Source organism: Camelus bactrianus, chromosome 31 (assembly GCF_048773025.1).
Source record: "Camelus bactrianus isolate YW-2024 breed Bactrian camel chromosome 31, ASM4877302v1, whole genome shotgun sequence".
Classification (NCBI taxonomy): Eukaryota; Metazoa; Chordata; class Mammalia; order Artiodactyla; family Camelidae; genus Camelus; species Camelus bactrianus.
Genome location: NC_133569.1, coordinates 11,199,982 through 11,221,352, shown reverse-complemented (window position 1 = coordinate 11,221,352; position 21,371 = coordinate 11,199,982). Strand labels below are relative to the sequence as shown.

At 55.6% G+C, this 21,371-nt stretch overlaps 1 protein-coding gene across 2 annotated transcripts in view; it reads left to right on the top strand.

The window, feature by feature from the left end:
- Positions 1–21,371, top strand: part of SH3RF1 (SH3 domain containing ring finger 1) — a 108,332-nt gene that overhangs the window by 71,844 nt on the left and 15,117 nt on the right. For both annotated transcript variants that reach the window (XM_074355639.1, XM_074355640.1), the window contains exons 5-8: positions 5,713–6,000; positions 10,270–10,380; positions 17,584–17,720; positions 18,959–19,129. In XM_074355639.1, coding sequence (XP_074211740.1) covers positions 5,713–6,000; positions 10,270–10,380; positions 17,584–17,720; positions 18,959–19,129 — 707 coding nt within the window. The remainder of the gene's footprint in view (positions 1–5,712; positions 6,001–10,269; positions 10,381–17,583; positions 17,721–18,958; positions 19,130–21,371) is intronic.

The following is a 21,371-nucleotide window of genomic DNA, read 5'->3' as shown; positions in this document are numbered from 1 at the left end:
GCGTGGTTTGAAGTTGCCAGGTGACCCTTGGAGGGGCTCAGGATAGCAGCGTTCACTGCTCCACTTAGAGTCTCTGTCCTGCAGGATCCTGAGGGCAAGGGTCAGATAACCGCCTTCAGTCTCGTAATCAGAGGGAGCTGGTTGAACAGCACAGGAACAGATTCTGTCATTTGTATTTCAGTTTTCTTTCGAATGAAAAAGTGAAACGTTCAGTTGATTTGAAGTCATTTTTGTAAACAAGAAATGTGGGAAAATGGGAGGGAAGCTGGAGAGAGAACTGCCATGTGCTTGGCCTCACGTCCCCCTTCCGTTCCACAGTAACTCGTATGAAATACACGTGGGGAAATTGTGGGACAGTCAGGAAGGCCATTGGTTCCCACGCTTTCTCGGTCATTTTGAGGTCTGTTAACTGTTGGGGACCCAGGGGCAGACTCACCCCAGCTCGCTCTCTGGCTGGCTGTGTGCAGCGGCTCTGCCGTGACTGCGGTTCCCCAGCGCCATGGGCTCTGTCCCCCGGGCGGGCTTCCGTGGTTTCTGAGCATCGTCACCTGGGCGTGAGTCATTGTTGCCTTTGGTTTTGCTGCAGAGACAGGAGGTAAGGGTGTCCCCTGGCTCGGGGAGGCACCACTCCCGCAGACCGCGCGGGGCGGCCTGACCGTACCTGGGCACAAAGGGGGCCTGGAATGAGGGAAGGGACTTTATTACACTCCATTGACTCCACGGCAGCCTTGCTAATTTAAGAGTTTCCTTTGTTTTCCGTCAGGAAAAACCTGAGATGGGTTAATGCTTATCGAGTGCTCGCTGTGTGAACGGGCAGTTTCCAGTGCTCGGGGTGGTGTTACAGAACATAAAAGTGCAGGTGTCCTGTGGCGCCTCCACACAGGCCGAGGGGCATGACCAATTGTGTCTGACATCCACAGGGACTCCCCCCGGGGAATCCGCAAAGGCGTCCCCCTGCCGGGGCGCCCTGAAGGTGTGTCCTGGAATTGCTCCCCGCACAGCTCACCACGGGTGTTCCCACGCTCCCGTGTCTGGGGCAGGCAGCTCACCCTCCTCTGTGAACACTGTCCCTGCCCAGGAAGCCTCTCTCGCCTGATCCTCCTTTGCAGAAGCAAAACCAAACGGTCCTCTCCTCGTGCGTAACCTCCTTGGCACTTGCCTTGTGCCGTTTTCACAGACGATAATTACGTGTCTGCACAATTCAGTGTTTCCCTGGTTCCCCGGAGAGACATCTGACACACAGAGCATTTTTAATGATTTTATTTGTGTGATATAATCACATCCCAGAAGAGCTGGAAAGGAAACCAATAACCCTTGGTCCCACCCCGTTTCATTGTGGTAAATACCCTTCCTTCTTTTCCCCGTGCTCTAAGGAGACAACACGCACGAGTCCACCTTTCTCTGCCTTACTAGAGTTCAGCTAAACATCCGTTTTTATCACTGCGTAATTCACATTCTCGGAGCGAAACCATAATTTAGTTCATTATTTTTCTATTTTTTGAACAAGTTAAGCATCTTGTTTAGGGACACAGAGCCAGCTGTTGAGAAGCGAATGGGATCTTTGTCCAGCATCCCGTGCAGGCCCAGACCCTGGCCGCCGGAGCCCCAGAGCGCGTGGGAAGATGGAGCCTTCCTGGGGTGGCTGCAGACTCCCTGTTACCACCAGGCTGCGCTTATGCAGTGTCCAGGACGCTCTGATTTTTCATCTAGAACAATGACCACTTTTCAGGCTCTGACACCTCAGAGGGTAATATCCAGAAGTGATGAACTATTTAGCAGTTTCAAGTATTGAAATTCAGCAGTTTCACCAGAGGTTGCCTTTTATAAGGCAACTGAGAAACTGCAGTTAAAACCAGTATTTGAAAGGCTGAGGTTTTATTATTTGACATTTTTATTATATAACTATTTACATCCTAAATTTGATAGTAAGGCTTTTTAAGAAGCTGAGTGGGTTCATTTTAATTAAGCAAGAATTGAGTCCGGCCTCGTGTCCTGAAAGGGGCTGCTAGCGTCGCACGTGTGCGTCTGACGTGGCAGTGAGAAGCATCTGGGTTACTAAACCCACAGAACCTGCTCCCTGCAGTGAAGCAGACGTGTCACAGGAAGAGTGTTGGGAAGTGGGGGTGGAGCGGTCGCCCCTGGTGACAGGCATCACGTGTGCGGAGAGGACGTTTCTCTGCAGGCAGGAAGGGTGGTGTCCTGGGCACACTTGCAGAGTCCCCGTGTGTCCTTCTCCCGTTCTGATCCCCCCCAGTACCCACCACCCCCAACACACACACACACTCTGGGCTCCAGGGTGGGGGGGAATTCTCATTCACCAGTTTATTAACTGATTACACATCAACGTGGAATTTCTGGCAGTGTGTCCTGTGCCATCAGCACATTTTTACATAGAATTTAATGGCAACTCCGTGTTCTTAACCTCCTGAGATGCATGTGTATTTCTTGTGTTGCATTCCCACATCTGGCAGTGAGGTCCTCGACCATAAAGTGTGGCGCTGGAATGCGTCCTTTGGGTTTACAGACGTTTCTCGCTTGTGTGCATTTGGTGAGCAAGTACCCGGTAGAAAGAAACACACAGGAAACCTCGGGTCCTGGTGGATCCAGTGAGCGTAGGGGACCGATCCGGCCCAGTCCTAGGTCAGCCCCCGGGCTGTCTCCTGCGCACGGCGATCAGACTCCGCTGGTCCAGAGGTGCCGCTGTGGCCGCCCCCCGGCCTTGACCTTTGGGCTGGAGCCTCCCTCCTGCTCGCCCTCCCCAAGCAGCCTCTGCTCACATCTCATGCTGGGGGTGTGGGCTCTCCCTCCGCTCCTGCCCACCCGCCCCACTGGGGCTGGGTCACACGGAAATGTACAGAGGAGAATGGCCAATTCGAGAAGCAACGTGGATCAGCCTCAGAAATCACATGGAGTGCCGGAAGCCGGACGTGGGCGATCACGGGGAGTTCTTGCCTGACGCACGTCTGTCTGAGCTCCTCCGGGTCGGGGACGGTTTCTCTGCATCGAAGAGCCCCAGCACGTGGCATGACGGCTGCACATAACAGGTGCCCAGTGTACACTTACTTCCATGGAACATTTAAGAACGGAAAAGGGCACGAGGAGAGTAGCTTCCTGTTGAGAAAAACTGCAGGAAACACAGGGAGCCCTGCTTGACTTGTCAGGTGTTGCACGGAGCTCAGCGTGTGGAACCCTGCGCTGTGAGCACGGCGGTCACTGTACCCGGGTGGGCTGGTGGGAGCGTGACGGCCGTAACGTTTCAGACCATTTCAAGGCAGACGCTGCTAAGGAGCCTGTGGTTTGACCCCAGCGTTCATTTTCTCCTAATGGCAAGTCAATGAAACAGTTTTCTCCTCGTATTTTTGGCCTCCACGGGGAGGATGTCTCACCTCCTTCCTTGGTTCTTATTCAGTACCCACTAGGGCCGAGCTGATGGTCCGAGTCCAGTGCTCTGGCAAGGTCGTGCCTTTGAGGGTCTGGGCCCTGGGGTCCAGGTGCGCTTGCCCCGGAAGGGGGCAGCCCAGACCAGTCCCCTGGCATCGCGGGAGCTGGCTTGCCATCTGGCTGGGTGCTCCGTGTGAGGTGAGGGATGGAGGAGCTGTTCCATCAGCTCTGTTCCAGGCCCCTCGTCCCCAGCCTGCGCAGGGAGAAGGACCCCAGCACCACACGGTCTGCCGCGGTTTCCTGAGCTCTGTCCCAAGGCCTGGGCCACTCCCGCCATGAAAACAAAACGTGGCATTGCCACCTTGGGCATTCGATTCTCCTGGGACCCCTCAGAAGGCGGGGTGGCCGGGCGCAGGCAGGATCTGTGAACTCTGGGTCTCCCGGCCACGGGCCGTGATGATGCACCGCCTGGCCACCCGTGGAGGGCAGTCACATCTGTGTCTCTCACGGCAGAGCCGCGGCCCTGGCTGCACTGGGGTGTTGCTGGATGTTCCTGGGGCGTCACGCCCGTAAGTATCGAAAGTTCTCGCATGGGAAGATCCTTGGAATCTGTGGGAGGGGTAGGCGCGTGTTTGAAAGCAGCACTTACGAGTAGAGACCAGCAGGCCAGGTGGCGTCCCCGGGGGGCCCCAGGGCCTCGCTCGTCACTTCACTGTCGTCTGGAAGCACCAGCCACGGGGCCACCGCCAGCAAGCTTCCTGAGCCCCTTGTGCCAGAGCCCTTCCTCGTCCTGAAGTGTCGCCGCGGGGATCGCCCTTCTCCCAGGCGACGTCGGCGTCCGCGGGGCGAGGAGGCCTGGTCTGACCGGGATGTGTGGGGGGAGTGCTGGTGGCAGAGGCGAGTGCTGGCGTGGGGAGCGCTCTGCCATCCTTGGCGTCCCCCACGCTCCCCTTGGGGGGCTTACTGCTTGTCTCCTCCGTGTTTCCCAAGAGGCTGCCTGTGCTCAGTGTGTCCCATTGTTGGAACATCCAGGTGAGTCCCTGTGCGGCTGCGTGTCAGGGAGGCTGTGTGGAAACGCCCTGCTTTGTCTCAGGGAAAACAGAAGCCGGCTCTCTCCCCTTTCTTGCTGGTTCCCAGTCCCAGGCAAGCTGCTGCTGCTTTTTTGTTTAACTGAAGTCGGTTTACAGTGTCGTGTCCATTTCTGGTGTGCAGCGTCGTGTTTCAGTCATACGTACACATATACATTCCTTTTCATGTTCTTTTTCATTAGAGGTTACTACAGGATACTGAATATAGTTCCCTGTGCTGTGTAGTAGAAATCTGCTGATGTATTTTATATATAGTGCTTAGTATCTGGAAATCTCGAACTCCCAGTTTATCCCTTCCCACCCCCTTTCCTCCCTGGTAACCATGAGTTTGTTTTCTGTCTGTGAGTCTATTTCTCTTGTAAATAAGTTCATTTGTGTCTTTTTTTTAAGGATTCCACATATAAGTGATATTATATGGTTTTTTTATTTCTCTGCCTTACTTCACTTAGAATGATGGTCTCCAGGTCCATCCATGTGGCTGCAAATGGCATCATTTAATTTTTTAATGGCTGAGTAGTATTCCATTATACAGATATACCACAGCTTTTTACCCAGTCATCTGTCAGTGGACATTGAGGTTGCTTCCCCGTCTTGTGTGCACAGCTTTTGCCAAACCCCTGTGCCCTAACTTTACACTCCAACGACTTTTCAGACAGACCAGGCTGACTTGCCAGCAGGACTTAGATTTCATGTCTCACCCCATCATAATTCAGAATGTGAGCACAAGAAAATAATGGCACAGACACGACAAGGATCTATCAGGAGTGCCCCCAGTGTGGGTGTGAGGCTCTGTGGGGCCTGGGGGGCAGAGGTGGTTCCTGCGCAAGAACGTGAGGCACTCTGCGTGGATTTGTTCCCTGGACCCGCCCAGATGGGCCCTGCAGGCCCCGCGGTGCTCTGACCGGAGGCCCCCGGCAGGCAGCGCCCCCTTCCCCTCACTCTGTGTCTCGGCAGTGGGCGGAAGCACGTCTCCGTTGGCTCCTGGCAAAGTTTGACACGAGCCGTTCTGACGATTCTCGAGGGGAATGTTCTTGACCTTGTCGGTGCGGCCCTGGAGCAGTCTGCCCTGATTTAACACGTGTCTGTGGTGTGGGCGCAGGGCCGCCTGGGTGGAGGGGGACACCACCGTGGGAGGAGCGGCACCTGCATGTGCAGACGGGGACGCGGCACCGCCCGGCTTTGGGCTCAGCGCTCTGAGAGCGGACGCCCACTACCCTCTCACTCCTTCTCTGTCGGTTCGCAGTTTAACTCGGCGGCCAAGCAGCTGATCGAATGGGACCAGCCCCCCGGGCCGGGCACGGGGGCCGGAGAGGGTCCCTCAGCCACCGCCCCAAAGCAGCCAGACGCTAAGAAGAACACACGGAAGCGCCACTCGTTCACGTCGCTGACCACGGCGGGCAAGTCCACGCACGCCGGGCAGCAGCGCCACTCCATGGACATCAGCCCCCCGGTCCTCATCAGCTCCAGCAACCCTGCAGCTGCCGCACGCATCGGCGAGCTGGCTGGGCTCTCGTGCAGCGCCCCATCTCAGGTACACCCCATCTCAGGTACCCCCTGTCTCAGGTACGCCCCGTCTCAGGTACCCCCGTCTCAGGTACCCCCATCTCAGGTACCCCCCCGTCTCAGGTACACCCCATCTCAGGTACACCCCGTCTCAGGTACGCCCCGTCTCAGGTACGCCCCGTCTCAGGTACCCCTGTCTCAGGTACACCCCATCTCAGGTATGCCCCGTCTCAGGTACCCCTGTCTCAGGTACACCCCGTCTCAGGTACGCCCCGTCTCAGGTACCCCCCGTCTCAGGTACACCCCGTCTCAGGTACCCCCCGTCTCAGGTACGCCCCGTCTCAGGTACCCCCGTCTCAGGTACCCCCATCTCAGGTATACCCCATCTCAGGTACCCCCTGTCTCAGGTACACCCCATCTCAGGTACCCCCGTCTCAGGTACGCCCCGTCTCAGGTACACCCCATCTCAGGTACGCCCCATCTCAGGTACGCCCCGTCTCAGGTACCCCTGTCTCAGGTACCCCCGTCTCAGGTATGCCTCGTCTCAGGTACCCCCTGTCTCAGGTACACCCCATCTCAGGTACCCCCGTCTCAGGTACGCCCCGTCTCAGGTACACCCCATCTCAGGTACGCCCCATCTCAGGTACGCCCCGTCTCAGGTACCCCTGTCTCAGGTACCCCCGTCTCAGGTATGCCTCGTCTCAGGTACCCCTGTCTCAGGTATGCCCCATCTCAGGTAAGCCCCATCTCAGGTACGCCCCGTCTCAGGTATGCCCCGTTTCAGGTATGCCCTGTCTCAGGTACCCCGTCTCAGGTATACCCTATCTCAGGTACCCCTTGTCTCAGGTACACCCCATCTCAGGTACGCCCCGTCTCAGGTACGCCCTGTCTCAGGTATGCCCCATCTCAGGTATACCCCATCTCAGGTACCCCCTGTCTCAGGTACACCCCGTCTCAGGTACCCCCTGTCTCAGGTACACCCCGTCTCAGGTACCCCCGTCTCAGGTACCCCCGTCTCAGGTACCCCCGTCTCAGGTATGCCTCGTCTCAGGTACCCCTGTCTCAGGTATGCCCCATCTCAGGTACCCCCTGTCTCAGGTACACCCCGTCTCAGGTACCCCCTGTCTCAGGTACACCCCGTCTCAGGTACCCCCGTCTCAGGTACGCCCCGTCTCAGGTACCCCTGTCTCAGGTATGCCCCATCTCAGGTACGCACCATCTCAGGTACCCCCATCTCAGGTACCCCCCCGTCTCAGGTACCCCCGTCTCAGGTACCCCTGTCTCAGGTATGCCTCGTCTCAGGTACCCCCGTCTCAGGTACCCCCGTCTCAGGTATGCCTCGTCTCAGGTACCCCCGTCTCAGGTACCCCCGTCTCAGGTATGCCTCGTCTCAGGTACCCCCGTCTCAGGTACCCCCGTCTCAGGTATGCCTCGTCTCAGGTACCCCTGTCTCAGGTATGCCCCATCTCAGGTATGCCCCATCTCAGGTACGCACCATCTCAGGTACCCCCGTCTCAGGTACGCCCCGTCTCAGGTACCCCCGTCTCAGGTACGCCCATCTCGGGTACCCCCCGCCCCACCCCAGGACCCGCCCAGGTCATCTGCTGAGGATAGTGCATCCCTGGCCGGGGTCAGGCAGCTCGAGGGTGTCCACCCAGGACCCTGCGGCCACTTCCAAAAGGGGGAGCAGAAATGACAAGACCACCCAAGTGAAGCTGGTGGCGTCCTCGGCCACCTCGGCTTTCCAGAGCCTTCCCACCTGCTAAGACTTCACCTCCGTCCAAAGGGACCGAGCTGTGGTCGGAACCTGCAGTTCGCAGCTGCCCGCATCTGCCTAACTTCCGCTGGCATTTAGCCTTCCGGCCAGAGTTACAGGAAAGAGACAGGAAGAAATACTCAGTTTAAATGGAGGTGGGGGTGGGGGAGGGAGGAGCTCAGGGGTGGAGCATGTGCTCAGCATGCACGAGGTCCGGGGTTCAGTCCCCAGGATCTCCATTAAAAAAAAAGGCAGTTGATCATTTAAAGAAAGATGAAAGTGTATTAAAAAAGAATTAGAAGTTGGCCTAGCACTTTTCAAAGCTCGTTGGTTCGTCAGGACTTCGGAGAAGTCTGCCTTAAGAAATAGCTACGTCTTTCGTGAGTTAATAAGGCAGGAGGTGATTAGGAACGTTCAAGATTCACTTGGCAAACGTGTTGTGTGCCCTGTCAGAGACCCTCCTGGACGCCGTGTCCCCAGGTGTTGGTGAGGCCTGAGTTCCGGGCGCAGACGGAGCCAGGCCTGCCAGCAGAGGTGCCCCTCCCCAGAGGCTGCAGAGCCTGGCCCACAGCCTGGCCAAGCTGGGGGGCTGCCTTCAGGTCTTGGGGTTCATTTAAAAATCATGCAGTTTTACATTCTGCTCCACAGCATGGTTTTTAAAAACACATAACAATGAATTGTTTTCCCTTAAAAAAGAAAAAAGAAACAAGCTCACATGCAGCTCTCGGTCAGCTTGCACAGTTGAACTCAAGCCTGTTCTGGGCGGTGGAGTGAACGCGTAGGGTGCAGGGCTGTTCCTCGTGTCTCGCCACTTGACGTGGAAAGGACCTGCTCTCCGACCCAGACCTGCAGACCCAGCTGCACCGTGTGCTTCCTCAGGGGGATTGTGGCTCGTCCGTGTTTGTAGGTGGTCAGGCCATGGTGCCTGGTCCTCTGGGGATGTAGGGGTCCCACATGCACACACAGATACATGGACACGGATAAACACAGATACACACGTGAACACATGGGTACACACAGAGAGACACATGGACGCAGACACACGGATAGACACATGGATACACACACAGACACAGATCCACACGTGGATACACACATGCACCCATAGATACACACACACACGAGTGGGAGGGGCAGCAAGCTTTGTTTGTTCACCGATGTTCTCAAGAGTCAGACGTGCAGTGAGCACCACAAGAATCTGTTGAAGGAGTGAGTCACCTGAAAGGTGTGCGGGGAGGAGAACAGGAAATAGACATGGTGCAGGCTGGAGCCGGCCGGATGGGAGGTGACCGTCGCATGTGCGGATGGAAGACGTCCAAGTGCAGGCTGGCTGGGTGCTGGGAAGATGCCTGTTCCCTAACGGGAAGCGGGGTCACTGGACCGTATTTTCCATCTTGGGATCTAGCAACGTTTACCATGGTGTTTTCTTGAAAAGGAAGATAAGCTTCTGCTGAGAGCAGCAGCTGCTGAGCCTGGGACCAGCCTCGGAAAGGGAAGCAGAGCAGGGCGGGGAGCGGCCGCCCCAGCGCCTCTGCTGCAGGGCTGTGGCCTGGGTCCGCTCGGGCTGCGGGCTCACGGGGCAGGTGTGGCTCTGAGAGGACGTGGGCTCCACGTTCCTCGGGTTGGCTTGTGAAAACGGGCCGTGTGCCGTGATGCCGATGGGGCCAGGCCCGCCGGTGCTGCCCAGCAGGAAGAGGAGTTTTCTTCCTAGAGAGCTAATCTCCGAGACTTTCTTTGTGCTGATGGTCTTGTTCCTAATTATCAGAGTTGAGGAGACTGTTTGGGATTAGTGAATTTTTGTTAGGAAAGCCGCTGGTGTGTGATTGTTTCCTGGGGAAACGAGGGCGCGGCCACATTCCTGTAATAGTGGAGTCAGACACCCTGTTTGTGCCAGACCCCCCACCCCCCACGTCCCGCAGTCACCCCTGGTGAGCCGCGGGGGTGACATTGATCTGGGAACCGAACGCAAGCAGTGACATGACTGGATAACCGGTTTCTTTCTCGTGAATCAGTCTCGGGTGGTGTCGGGGATGAGACACCTTTGGAAATAGCAACTTTGGCTCGACATCGTTCTTTCAGAGGTTTTGTGAGTAACTGCCTGCTCGCGGCACGTCTGGGCAGCCGCGTTGTCATTATGTGTCCCCCCCACTTCCCCTCAGACAGGTCATGCAAGATGACACTGAAATCAGCACAGCACCTTAGGGTTTCCCACGGCTCTAACGTGGTGTCGACAGGTGAGTATTCAGCACCGCCCACCTACCCAGGACCCTCGGGGCCATGTCGGGGGCCATCTCCCAGCGGTGACCACCCGAGAGGCCGGGTAGGCTCCGGGCAGCACCCACGTGAGGCAGCGGCCGTGGGGAGTTCTGGACGTGAGACGCTGTCGTGACCAGTGTTTATCCAGCGGCTCCCGGTGTCTGACACGAGTTAGGTCCCCAGTAAACTGGGGCTCAGTAGCCTGAAAGGCACCCTGCGTCCCCAGTAACAGAAGCCACGGATTTCGTATGTTCAGCTGGTAACCCGTCTCCGTTTCCTTGGCAGGTTCACATAAGCACCACTGGGCTGATTGTGACCCCGCCCCCGAGCAGCCCGGTGACGGCCAGCCCCGCGTTCACATTCCCGTCGGAGGGCCCCTACCCGGCTGCCCTCGGGGTGAGTACAGGCCTCAGCCCGCGGGCACAGTGACGTCTTCCGGGGCCCCGCGCGGGGCTCTGTCTCATCCTCTGCTCTGTTAGTCTCAGCGGGAAGTCAGCACTTGTCTTTTACCAGTGAGGTCACTGGGGGGCCCTGGGGAGCAACTCTACCTTTCGTTCAGGTTCAGCCTGATTTCCTAACAGCTCAACCGTTGCTTCCGTGGGCCTTCTAGACCGGCCTCATTCCTTACGAGGACACGTTTATCAAAGTCCCGAGGGCACTGGGACCCAGGGGCTGCGTGGCTCGCTCTGGGTCCCGCGGCACACGGATCCCGGGCTCCGTGTCCAGTTCCTCTCGGCTTCTGCTCGGCTCTCGGTCCGCGAAGCCGGGCTGCCTGCAGGCCCGCAGACTCCTGGCGCCTGCAGACAGAGTCTCAACGCTGGTGGCTGTAAAACATCCTGACGGGGAAATTCGTGGGAAGGGAGAGGGCAGCCCAGGAGACTGAGACAAAGAAGAACTCTGAGAACACGGTGGAAGGGAAGAAGCAGGCAGGTGCAGCCCTGGGAGTGGGAGACAGAGGTGTGGCCAAACCCTGTTTCCTGGACTTGCGCGTGACCTGTGAGGAGCCAGCCTCTCTCTGGCCCGAGCCTTGTACCCTCGGGCTGCTTGTTCCCGTGCCCAGCCGGACGGGGAGAGGACAGAGCGCTGAGTCCCTCTGCCAGTGGGCCCCACCCCTGTAGGTGGCTTTACAGAACCCCACCTGCTGGCGATGCTGTCAGAGAAGACAGGGTGACGGGGGCGCAGACGTGGTTGGAAGCCCAGCTCAGCCCCTCTTCTGTTGTGTGGCCGTGAACGTCACTCACTCTTGAGCCGCTGTGCCCCCGCCTCTAAACCAAGACGAGTCATATCTGCTGGAAGCCGGTGGTGACCAGCGGTGATGTGCGCACCTCGGGGGGAGGGGGGGAGGCTGCAGCAGGTGTGGTGTGTCTGCCGGTTCCCCCGCAGACAGCCTGGGGTCTGGCCGTCGTGACGTTCCCCTCCGCTGTCTGTACCCGGCGTGGGGAGGCCTCTGCGCGCTGGCTTGTTTTGTAGCTTGTGGGTTTTATATACGTCACCTCTGCTGGAGCCCTTCCAGCCCAGCATTCGTCCCCCTCCAGCAAGGACCTCTCCGAGTGTTAGTCAAGATGTTGGCTCCATCCAGTCACATTTTCCTCATTTTTAAAATTTTCTATTTATTTTGTCTTGATACAGTTTATAAATAATTGAAAACTGGCTTTGAAACAAGGTGGGATATACGTTAACGCAGGGTTAGCCCCGAGCTTGGTGTAGACTCTGGAGAGCTTTTCAAAGTTAAGTGTGTTCTTAGGTTTAAATGGAAGTTTGTAAATTCTGCTTAGAGGTTAAAGTTTGGGTTTTTTTTTTAGAAAAATGTTTACAGAACAGTGACAGCTTCCTCGGTAGAACAGCTGTTTGGTGCAGGACAAGTCACACAGGTGCCTCTGGGGGAGAAGGTACAGTCAGGTGACCTTTACTGGAAGGTTCCGTTCGCCGTGGCTATTTTGATCAGAGCAGTTTCCCTAATCTTCCTGCCTGCTTATCTGCAGAGAAGACTGTCTCCTTCCTTCCTCCCTCCCTTCTTTCCTTCCTTCCCCTCTCCTTCCGTCCCTTCCTCCCTTCTTCCCTCCCTTCCTCCCTCCCTCCTTTCCTCCCTTTCTTCCTTCTTCCCTCCCTCCCTCTCTTCCTTCATTCCTTCATTCCTTCATTCCTTCCTTCCTCCCTTCTTCCCTTCTTCCCTCCCTTCCTTCCTCCCTCCTTCCCTCCCTCCCTTCCTTCTTCCCTCCCTCTTTTCCTCCCTTCTTCCCTCCCTTCCTTCCTTCCTTTCTTCTTCCCTCCCTCCCTTCCTTCCTTTCCCTGTACACTCACAGCCCAATGGTACTTTCATTTCCAGGTGGATACTTTGCATGGAAAAATCCTAACTTGATTTCTTAAGGGAAAAAAGACTGACTTTTCTGATCTTAGAAACATTCGTTAGTGGGAAAGGCACAGAGCTGGCTGCGTTTCCGTGCTCATGGGCTGAAAACCGTGCAATACAGTAAATGGCTGATCGCACTTAGCTGTGGGCACACTCTAGGGCATGTGGATGGGACGGGTCACAGGAGAGCATGCATGCACCATAAGTAATTCACCTTCCACCATTGGGTCCTGGGATTATATAAGAAAGCCTGCATGTGCAGCAAGAGGGTGGTTTATTTCACTGGGTCTCCTGTGCCAGTTCCGTTGAATGAAAACCTAATTAGAAGCAGACCTGTCGCCTGCCCTCCCGGGAGATGTCTGCGTCCCGGAGTCCCTGGTCGGCTGGCAGAAATGCCTTGGGTTTAATATGTTCGGTTTAAGTGGAAAGATCCCAGGAACCTCTGCATCTCCGTTAGCCTGGCAAGCACCCTATTTAAAATTTGAAACCTTCCCCCAGGCTTCGAGCTCTGGCACATCAGGGTGGGCAGTGTGGCGGAAAGGGAGCCCTGCTTTTCCTGGTGTGTATTTTGGGTCTTTGGTGCCACCAGTGGAATCAGAAATGATCCTTATTTCTACCACCTTTTTTATGAAGTGAGAGTTTTTAATCTTTTGTGCGGAATGGAGTTACGAGCTTGCTGTCCTGTGCGTGTCACAAGGAACAGTTAAAACGTCCGCTAGGCAACATTAGGAGCAAAGCTGGCTTTGCACCTCACTCCGACCGTTCACAGCAGTGTGTCTTCCTGGCTGATCCTGCGAGGGAGGGCGTGAGGTCTTCGTCCTACGTCTTCTGCCGATGGCAGGAGGACTCGGAGACAGGTGGCGAGTTGTCCCTGAGAGGGAGAGGTGTTTGGGTACCAGAGGTCACGGGGCAGCCAGGTCAGTGAAGGCCAGATGCAGCCTGCGGCCAACTGAAAATCAGATTGCGTTCCAAAAATGTGTGACCATCACTAAGACAAAAATGTGCGTGCGTGTGCGTGCGTGTGTGTAGTGTGTGTGTGTGTATTGTGTGTGTGCGTTCGTGTGTGTGTGCATGCATGTGTGCGTATGTGTGCGCACGCACACGTGTGTGCACGTGTGTGCAGTGCGTGCGTGCACACGTATGTGCAGTGTGTGTGTGTACTTAAGCAAAATTAAGAATGTCAGGTTCTCAAAGCAGCCAGCACGTAGTTAGTCCATTGTCGGGCATGGGCCTGCCAGGCCTGGGGGTTTGTGAGGTGGACGCATAGCCCCAGAGTTGGCAGGAGCTCAGGGCGAAGGCTGGGATCAAACTCTCACAGCGCCCACGGAGGAGGACGCTCTCATGTCAGGAACCCAGCTCTCTCCATCGGTACCGTCCTGTTCTCGGGGTGGGGGAAGCACAATGTTTTCTCACTCGTGAAACCCTCGCCGAGGCCCGTCACCACCCGTCTGCAGGGCCAGGTGACGGCAGAACGAAGACGGTGAGGCGGTTTCCGACCGCAGTCTCAGGAACCCTAACGACTGTGACTGAGCTGCTCCGCTTCGCGATGCAGGAAAGGCCCCGGGGCGTCTCTGGCTGTAACTCCGTCTCACAGCTCGGTCCCCGGGGCGCAGGCCTTACGTAGTTCCTGCTGAGTCAGGGAGCTTGTGTAGGTGTCTCTTCTCAAGTCAGAGGTGGAACAGTTCACCTGCCGTTCGTGAGAGACATTCCATTCCCAGAGAGGCTTTTTTAAACGACCAAATTCTTAATTACGTCTTCCCTCTAGACATCATTGTCTGAGCATCTCTTTCTGGCGTGTGTAAATACACTCTAAGTCTTTTCGTTTCTTCATAGCTGTTCCCAGAATCAACTGCTTTAATTCCAGTGAGTGTCCAGCTGAGACGAAAAACTCAGTGCTTTCCACCTTCTTACTTTTATTGAATTCTGCCGCCCGTGTTTTTTTCAATCACTCATGTCAGTGCTTCTGTATTTCTGCTTCCTGCTCATCACTGAAAAGAGGCAAAACACCCCAGTCATCACGCAGACGTGGCTGTGTGCCCACACTGGTGCTGCTCGTTAGGGTTGGTGGCCCCGCTGGCCCCAGAGGGCGAGACCAGCAGCCCCTCACCGGCCAGTGTCCTTGCATCTGAGTTCAGTTCACAGGATGGATAAGAGAGGCTGGGGCTCAGGCCTGCATGTGCGTCTGCTGAAAATGAGACGTTGAGAAGGAAATGATGCTGGCTCCGGGGGTGTGGAGTGGGGCTTGCTCAGAGGACCCAGAGGCTGTCCTGGCCTCCCTGTTCTGCCCTGGGGCACGTGGGGGAGACGCACACATGCAGGACAGGCGGAAAGGAAAGGGCCCCTTCCTGGCAGGACCACAGGCTCCAGGCAGAGCGTCCTCCAGGCAGCCGCCCGCAGCCCTCAGCCGGGGTGGGACCTCCTGGATCTTGTCACCTGGGCACTTCTCGGCTGGTTGCAGGAAACGGAGAGGAGGGGGTCCCACCACGTCCTTGAACTTTGACCCACACTGACCACTAGGGCATGTGCGTTGTTGGTGGCCTGGACCCAGCTACTCAGAGAGGAAACTTCTTTCTTGGAGGGACCTCGAGAGCGGCCCTGAAAGGCCGAGCCGGAGTTGGAATCTGCGTTTCTGACCCCAAAGCCAGTGCTGCCCCCATGGTGTCCAGCTGCCTCTTCCTTCAAGATTGGCAGGTTGGGGACCACTTCCCTTCAGCAGACCCCTGGGTCCTGGTTGTAAGCAAAGCATTAGTCAGAAATTGTCGTTGTCACCTGTGAACATTGCCACTTGCTGGTGAGCGAAGGTCTGGATCTGCAGAAGCTCGTTTCAGTGACTGGTGGACAGACGTCCACTTCCCTGGGTCACAGCCACCGGGACCTGCTGTCCCAGCCCTGCCCGCTCAGCCTGCAGGTCCAGTGAACGTTCTGGTTCCGGACAACGTCAAGTGAACAGATTGTTGCGACCGTGTGACCTCTGCTGCCGGCAGCTCCAGCAACACCTTGGCTTCGGGTGGGGGGGCGTGTGCTGGGCTCCAGTGCCCGACCGAGAAGTGACCGGTGGCTCCAGGTGGCCCTGGCCATGAGAGGCTGTGGCTTCCCTGCAGATGCCTGGGGCCCCACAGGACCACACCCGGGGGTCCTCCCGAGCGTCCACGTCGTCAGATGGTCTCAGTGTAGGTTGTTCACACAGCAGCCCATGGGGCCTCCTGGCCTGTCCCAGCCCTGGGCTCACCAGACCTGTCGCTTGACCAGCCCTACGGGCGGCCACGTTGAGGAATCTGATTTTAATCTTTAGTCTCCATGCATTTATCCACCTGCTAACACACACACACACACACACACGTGCACGTTTCCCCAGAGATTCGCAACCCAGCCTCAGGGACAAGTCTGCCCACGAGACGGGCCCCACCAGAGAGCTGCGTTTTCTGTCAGGCGCAACCTTGGGATCTTTCAAAACATCCTCTTTTGCACCAGATCTCAAATGCCTGCTGACTTACTCCTGTAGAAGTCACGTGCACCGAACATTGCTTCGTGGTATGTTTGTAGCTGTAAGAGGTGACCTTTTTGCTGAAGTTGTTGTTGACACAGTGTGGCCTGTGTTTTGATCAGGTCCATAGATTCTTTTCTTTGCCTTTTTCTGCTCAGGGCCAGTCTGGCACAGCTTCTGCTTTAGGGACATCACGGTGCAGCAGACAGTTTTCATTTCCTCCCTTTGCCAGCGGACCTCAGCTCGGAGAGTGGGGCGGGGCCTCGGCTCTGTTCTGCGTGATTTCTGGGGGTGGGTGGCGCGGGGTCCTTGTGTCTCGTGTGTCCCCTGCCCTCCTCGGCCGCACCGCTGTGAGGTGAGGCCTGGGGAGATGCAGTGGAGACAGTCGAGTGGTGATTTCAGCCTCCCTGCCGGCCCTGGGTGTCCTCTCCGGGAACAGCCCGGGTCACGTGCCCTGAGCATTCCACCAGGATTATCTTTATTTCTCTCTGCTCTATCCCTGGAGACCAGCGGCCTGAGTGCCTGGCCCTCTCCCGGTCAAGGTCGTGGGGACTCCAGGCCCGTGCGCTCCCTCCCAGAGCTGCCCCGGCTCACAGCCTGGCCGCGTGTTGTGACTGTTCCCACCTCGCCGCCCCCTGCCCCCCCCTCAGGAGCGCCCTGCACCTCATTGTACTGCACCTGGAGCCCTGCAGCGGCTGCAGCTGCTGTGCGGGAAAGTCCAGCTCCAGAGTCGAGAAAGCAAACAGAGCATGTGCAACAGTTGCAGCGCGTCTGGAGCCCTCTTCTGCTGCCGTTGCTGTGCTCCTGAGCTCTGCACCGACAGGCCGGTGAAGTTGCTGAGATTCAGATTTTAATTCCGGAAAAACAGAAACGAAGTGTTGTAGCTATGTTTAGAAACCAGGGGGTGTTTCCTCCTTGACGCCACGTCCACTGTCCTGGGTGCATGGTCTCGCCTCCTTGTCCCCTTTGATTCAGGCTTTACACCGAGTGGTTCACAGATGTGGGGAGGGGAGGTGGGGCCAGTCTTCCCAGGAGTTTCAGTTCCGGACCCTAAGGAATTAGCCGGGGTTTATAGCTCAGAAGGTAACAATTGCTCCATTGATTTTGCGAAGGCTGGGAACCCTGTGGCAGAGCCCGACTTGTCTGTGCCCAGAGAGGGCCCAGCCGCTAGTCCCTGGTGTACTTGTTAAGATCTCCAGCCTCGATAGCACTAAAATTTCAAAACCTGGCAAAGCTAAGAGAAGAATGAACCGAAGTGGCAGCGGCAGCCCAGTGAGCGTGGCTTGCTGCTGTTTGCGGTTTGGAGAGACTAGGCATCAAAGGAAATTCTCCTCTGCAGAGATGGTTTGAGATACAATGCAGCTGAATTGTTTTCTGCAGTGTATAAGGTTCGGGTTGCAGAAACAATCACAAATTAATTCCCAGCAGGCGGGGTGACGTCACAGCTGCCCCCCGAAAGGCACTGAGACCCTTGTCGTGGTTCGTACTAAAAAGCGCCATTAATCATAAAACTACCTGCAGTCGTTTCGTTTTTTCCTTGCCCTCCTCCCAAGTGTGATTTCTTACCTGTTTGATGAAAGGGTCGCTGTGGCCCTAAGACCTTAAAGGAGAACAAGAGAGGGATGTTAAGGGGAGGCTTCTGCACAGGGCGGCTGGCTCTGCCCTGCGTGGATTCCACTGTCTTTTCTCGGGGGTTTCTGATTCCTCTTCTTTCCCACTTGCTGTAAAAGATGCCAGTAACACTTTCTCCTCTCTCTTCCTCCAGACCGTGAATCCTCCCCTCCCCCCGCCCCCTCTCCAGGCGGCCACCCCCGCAGGTGCTGCTGTTGGGACGGGCACCAGGCCGGCAGCCGGACCCACTGACCAGACCGCGCACCTCCGGCCTCAGACTCGCCCCAGCGTGTAAGTGCGGGCGTCGTTTGTGGGTGCTGGAGTGTTCATGTCAGACGGAGCCCAGACAGAGGAGTAGAGGGCACCTTTCTTTTTCTTTTTCTTTTTTTAATTCTCATTTTTATTGAAGTGTAGTCGGTTTTCAGTGTTAGTTTCAGGTGTACAGCAAAGCGATTCAGTGATACATAGACATGTATGTATATTTTCAGTTTCTTTTGCATTACGGCTCATTACCAGAAATTGAGCACAGTTCCCTGTGCTGTACGGTAGGTCCTGTTGTTTATTTTAGATACGTCCATGTGTGTCTGTTGAGAAGGAGTACGCCTGTCTGATGGGAGATGGGGCCAGGCTGTCTGCTCGTGACCTGCGTCCCGCACACGTCTACTTAGTCGTGTGTGTAATTGGGAAATGGAAACGAAACGGTCTCAGGACGAGCCACCTGTCCTGCCCAGGGTCTGTCCTCAGCCTCATCCCTGGCGGATACGAGGGAACCGGGGGCGGAGGGGGAGGTCCCCGCACAGGCCCGACCTGGCGGACGTGCGTGTGACAAGCCGCAGGTCCCCAGCAGTGTCTCCAGAGCCGTCCGGCTGGCCTGTCCGGGGTCTCCCACCCACAGCTGGGTTTGCAGGTTCCCACCCTGTGTGATTGACCTGGAGATGGTTGGGCCGGATTGCCCGCCGGTCCCCATGGGTTGGCGGCCCTGTCACCTTGTGCCGAGGGGCCGTGTGGTGCTCTCTATGGGCTGGTCTTTCCTTCCCTTTGATGCTTCCCAGCTCATATCCTCCCTGGCTGAGCACGTGGGAGCAGGTGCAGCACCGGGGGAGGGCCAGGGGCTGGCTTCCCAGTGGAGTCTCGGACCGTATGTTCTGGTCGGGGCTGCTCCCCAGTCTTACGGGCCATCTGCAGGCTCAGTTGTCCCAGCGGGCACCTCGCCCTGCAGCAGGCCTGCAGTCTGGAAGCCACGTTACTTCCTTCACACCGCGGGCCCTGTGTGGCAGGATGGCCACCTCCCCCAGGAGGACCAGGTGGGCAGCTCTGAATCGGGGCCTCTGCATTTTGGACACAGGTGGTGGTTCAGTGGCCGGTTTGTTCCGTGGCCAGCGGCACCACTGCCTCTCGCAGGGGGAAGGATCATACATCCTGCTTACATTCGTACAAAACATTCAAGTCTTTGTACCGAAGAAGAGCTTTGAGCTCCTCAGGGTTTGCCCATTGCCCGGCTCACACTCAGGCGGTCCTCTGTCCCGCAGGTATGTGGCTGTGTACCCGTACACCCCCCGGAAGGAGGACGAGCTGGAGCTGAGGAAGGGGGAGATGTTCCTGGTGTTCGAGCGCTGCCAGGACGGCTGGTTCAAAGGCACGTCCATGCACACGAGCAAGACGGGGGTGTTCCCTGGCAACTATGTGGCCCCCGTCACCAGGTGTGGTTTTGAGTCAATGGTTTACTAAGTTCTAAACAGAGAAGCTTTGTTCTTTGCTGTGGTTTTCAGCCTGTCCAGGATTCCTTCTCATGTTATAATTGCGTGTTACCGCACCAGCACTTAAAAAAACCCTTTCTTTTCTTGCTGAAATTCCTTCTAACTCTAAAATCCTCAGCTTACTTACCTCGATGTTCTGAAACGGTAGGTTTCTCCCAATAAACGTACTGGGTTTTATGTTGTTTGCTGAAGTTCCATGTGAGAGACTCAAGTACACTGTTTTCAATATTCTTCTGCTAGAAAATAAAAAAGGCAGTGTTGGATATAAACGGAGGTGATGTTATGAATACCTACGTGTGTGTATAACACTTGTGAAATGCCAGGCGGGCGGATATCCAAGTGCATCGTGCGTATCAAGTCCAGGTCCGTAAACAGTGCACTGATGCACAGCTGTTAAGCCCTCCACTGCACAGCTGAGAAGTCGGGGTGGGGAGACCAGGTGGCTTGTCTGAGTTCACCCAGGGAACAGCTGCGGAAACCCAGGCACTGGCTCTGCAGTTACGCCAGTAGCTTGGCGATGACCTCGGATTCTCAGTCAGAAATAAAATTCCTTAAACGGGGCAGAGACCCTTCACCCCTCTCACTTGAGGGGGATTTTGCTCCCCAGGGGAATTTGGCAACATCTGGGCACGTTATTGTCACTATGTGGGGAGGGGGACCCACTGCGACCCAGGACATAGCAGCCAAGCACACTGCAGGGCACCCCGCAGATCACCCCACAGCGCTCAGTGCAGCCTCCACAGAAAGGGGTTGTCTGGCCCAGAGTGTCCCTGAGGTCGGGGAACCTTGTTACGGATACTCCGAAGTAAGGGCTTTGGGTGTACAGACACATGTTTTTTATTGACAGAGCCCACGTTATGGGTGTTCAGAACATAGCTCCTGAACAGGATGAAGTGACCTGTGGTGACATCAGCTTGAGCAGGTGCCCGTTTTTGGCCACCAGGCTCTTGAGAAATGGTCTGGGTTTACCTGTGTTACGTCATCGCTCAAAGCTCCTGATTTCACATGAACGGCTTTGTGAGCTGATGTGTTGTCAGCCGTTGGCCTCGGTTCACAGGCTGGCCCGCAGCCGACTCGAATGGGAGTCACCATCATGACAGACGGCGGCAGCATGTTGGCTTCAATCTGACTTGCAGGTTTTTAATCAGCGTAAACCTTCTTTGGGTTTGTGTGAAAATCCACACTCACGATCCGGTAGACGACCGATAGGCCTTCCCAGGTGGGAACAAAACAAACGAAAAACCAAAACTAAGGGAAATAAAACAAGCCAAGCAACAGCAGGAAAGCAAGTGAGTGAAGGAAGACATTTCACAGGGTTCCAGCACAAACGGCTGAAGGTCCCTGGAGAAGCGCTTACTTACAGCGAGTTCTCTTGTTCCTCAGGGTGAAGGAGGAGGAGGTCAGGTTAGCGAAGCGTCCTGCGTGCTAGGACGTACTGCGTGTGGAATTTTTGTTTGGTTTTTGGGTTTTGGTTTTGTTTTTGTGGGGGGAATAAGTTTATTTATTTATTCATTCATTTATTTGTTTATTTTTATTTTTAAACTTTTTTATTTTTAAACATTTTTTGTTGAGTTATAGTCATTTTACAACGTTGTGTCAAATTCCAGTGCAGAGCACAATTTTTCAGTTATACATGAACATACATATATTCATTGTCACATTTTTTTCTGCTGTGAGCTACCACAAGACCTTGTATATATTCCCCTGTGTTGTACAGTATAATCTTGTTTATCTATTCTGCATATGCCTGTCAGTGTCTACAAATTTTGAATTCCCAGTCTGTTCCTTCTCACCTGTTTATTTTTATTTTTAATGGAGGTGTTGAGGATTGAACCCAGCACCTCGTGCATGCAAGCACACGCTCTACCACTGAGCTGTACCCCCCAAGAATTGTTTAAATAAATTTAGAATATCAAAAAAAAATGCTTTACGTGAAGCTACACTGCTTCATTATCTTGTGATAAACTGTGATGGAAAAGAATGTGAAGAAAAACCCAACAACGAGGTCCTACTGCAGAGCACAGAGAACATATTCAGTACCTTGTAATAAACTCTGATGGAAAAGAATGTGAAAAGAAACTGCACTGAACCTAATTATTAAATCTAACCGGCACATGTTTGCCTGGAGCAGGCTGGACCCCGGTAGCCACGCCCATTCCACAGGGCCCTGCTGCTAAGGGGCTTC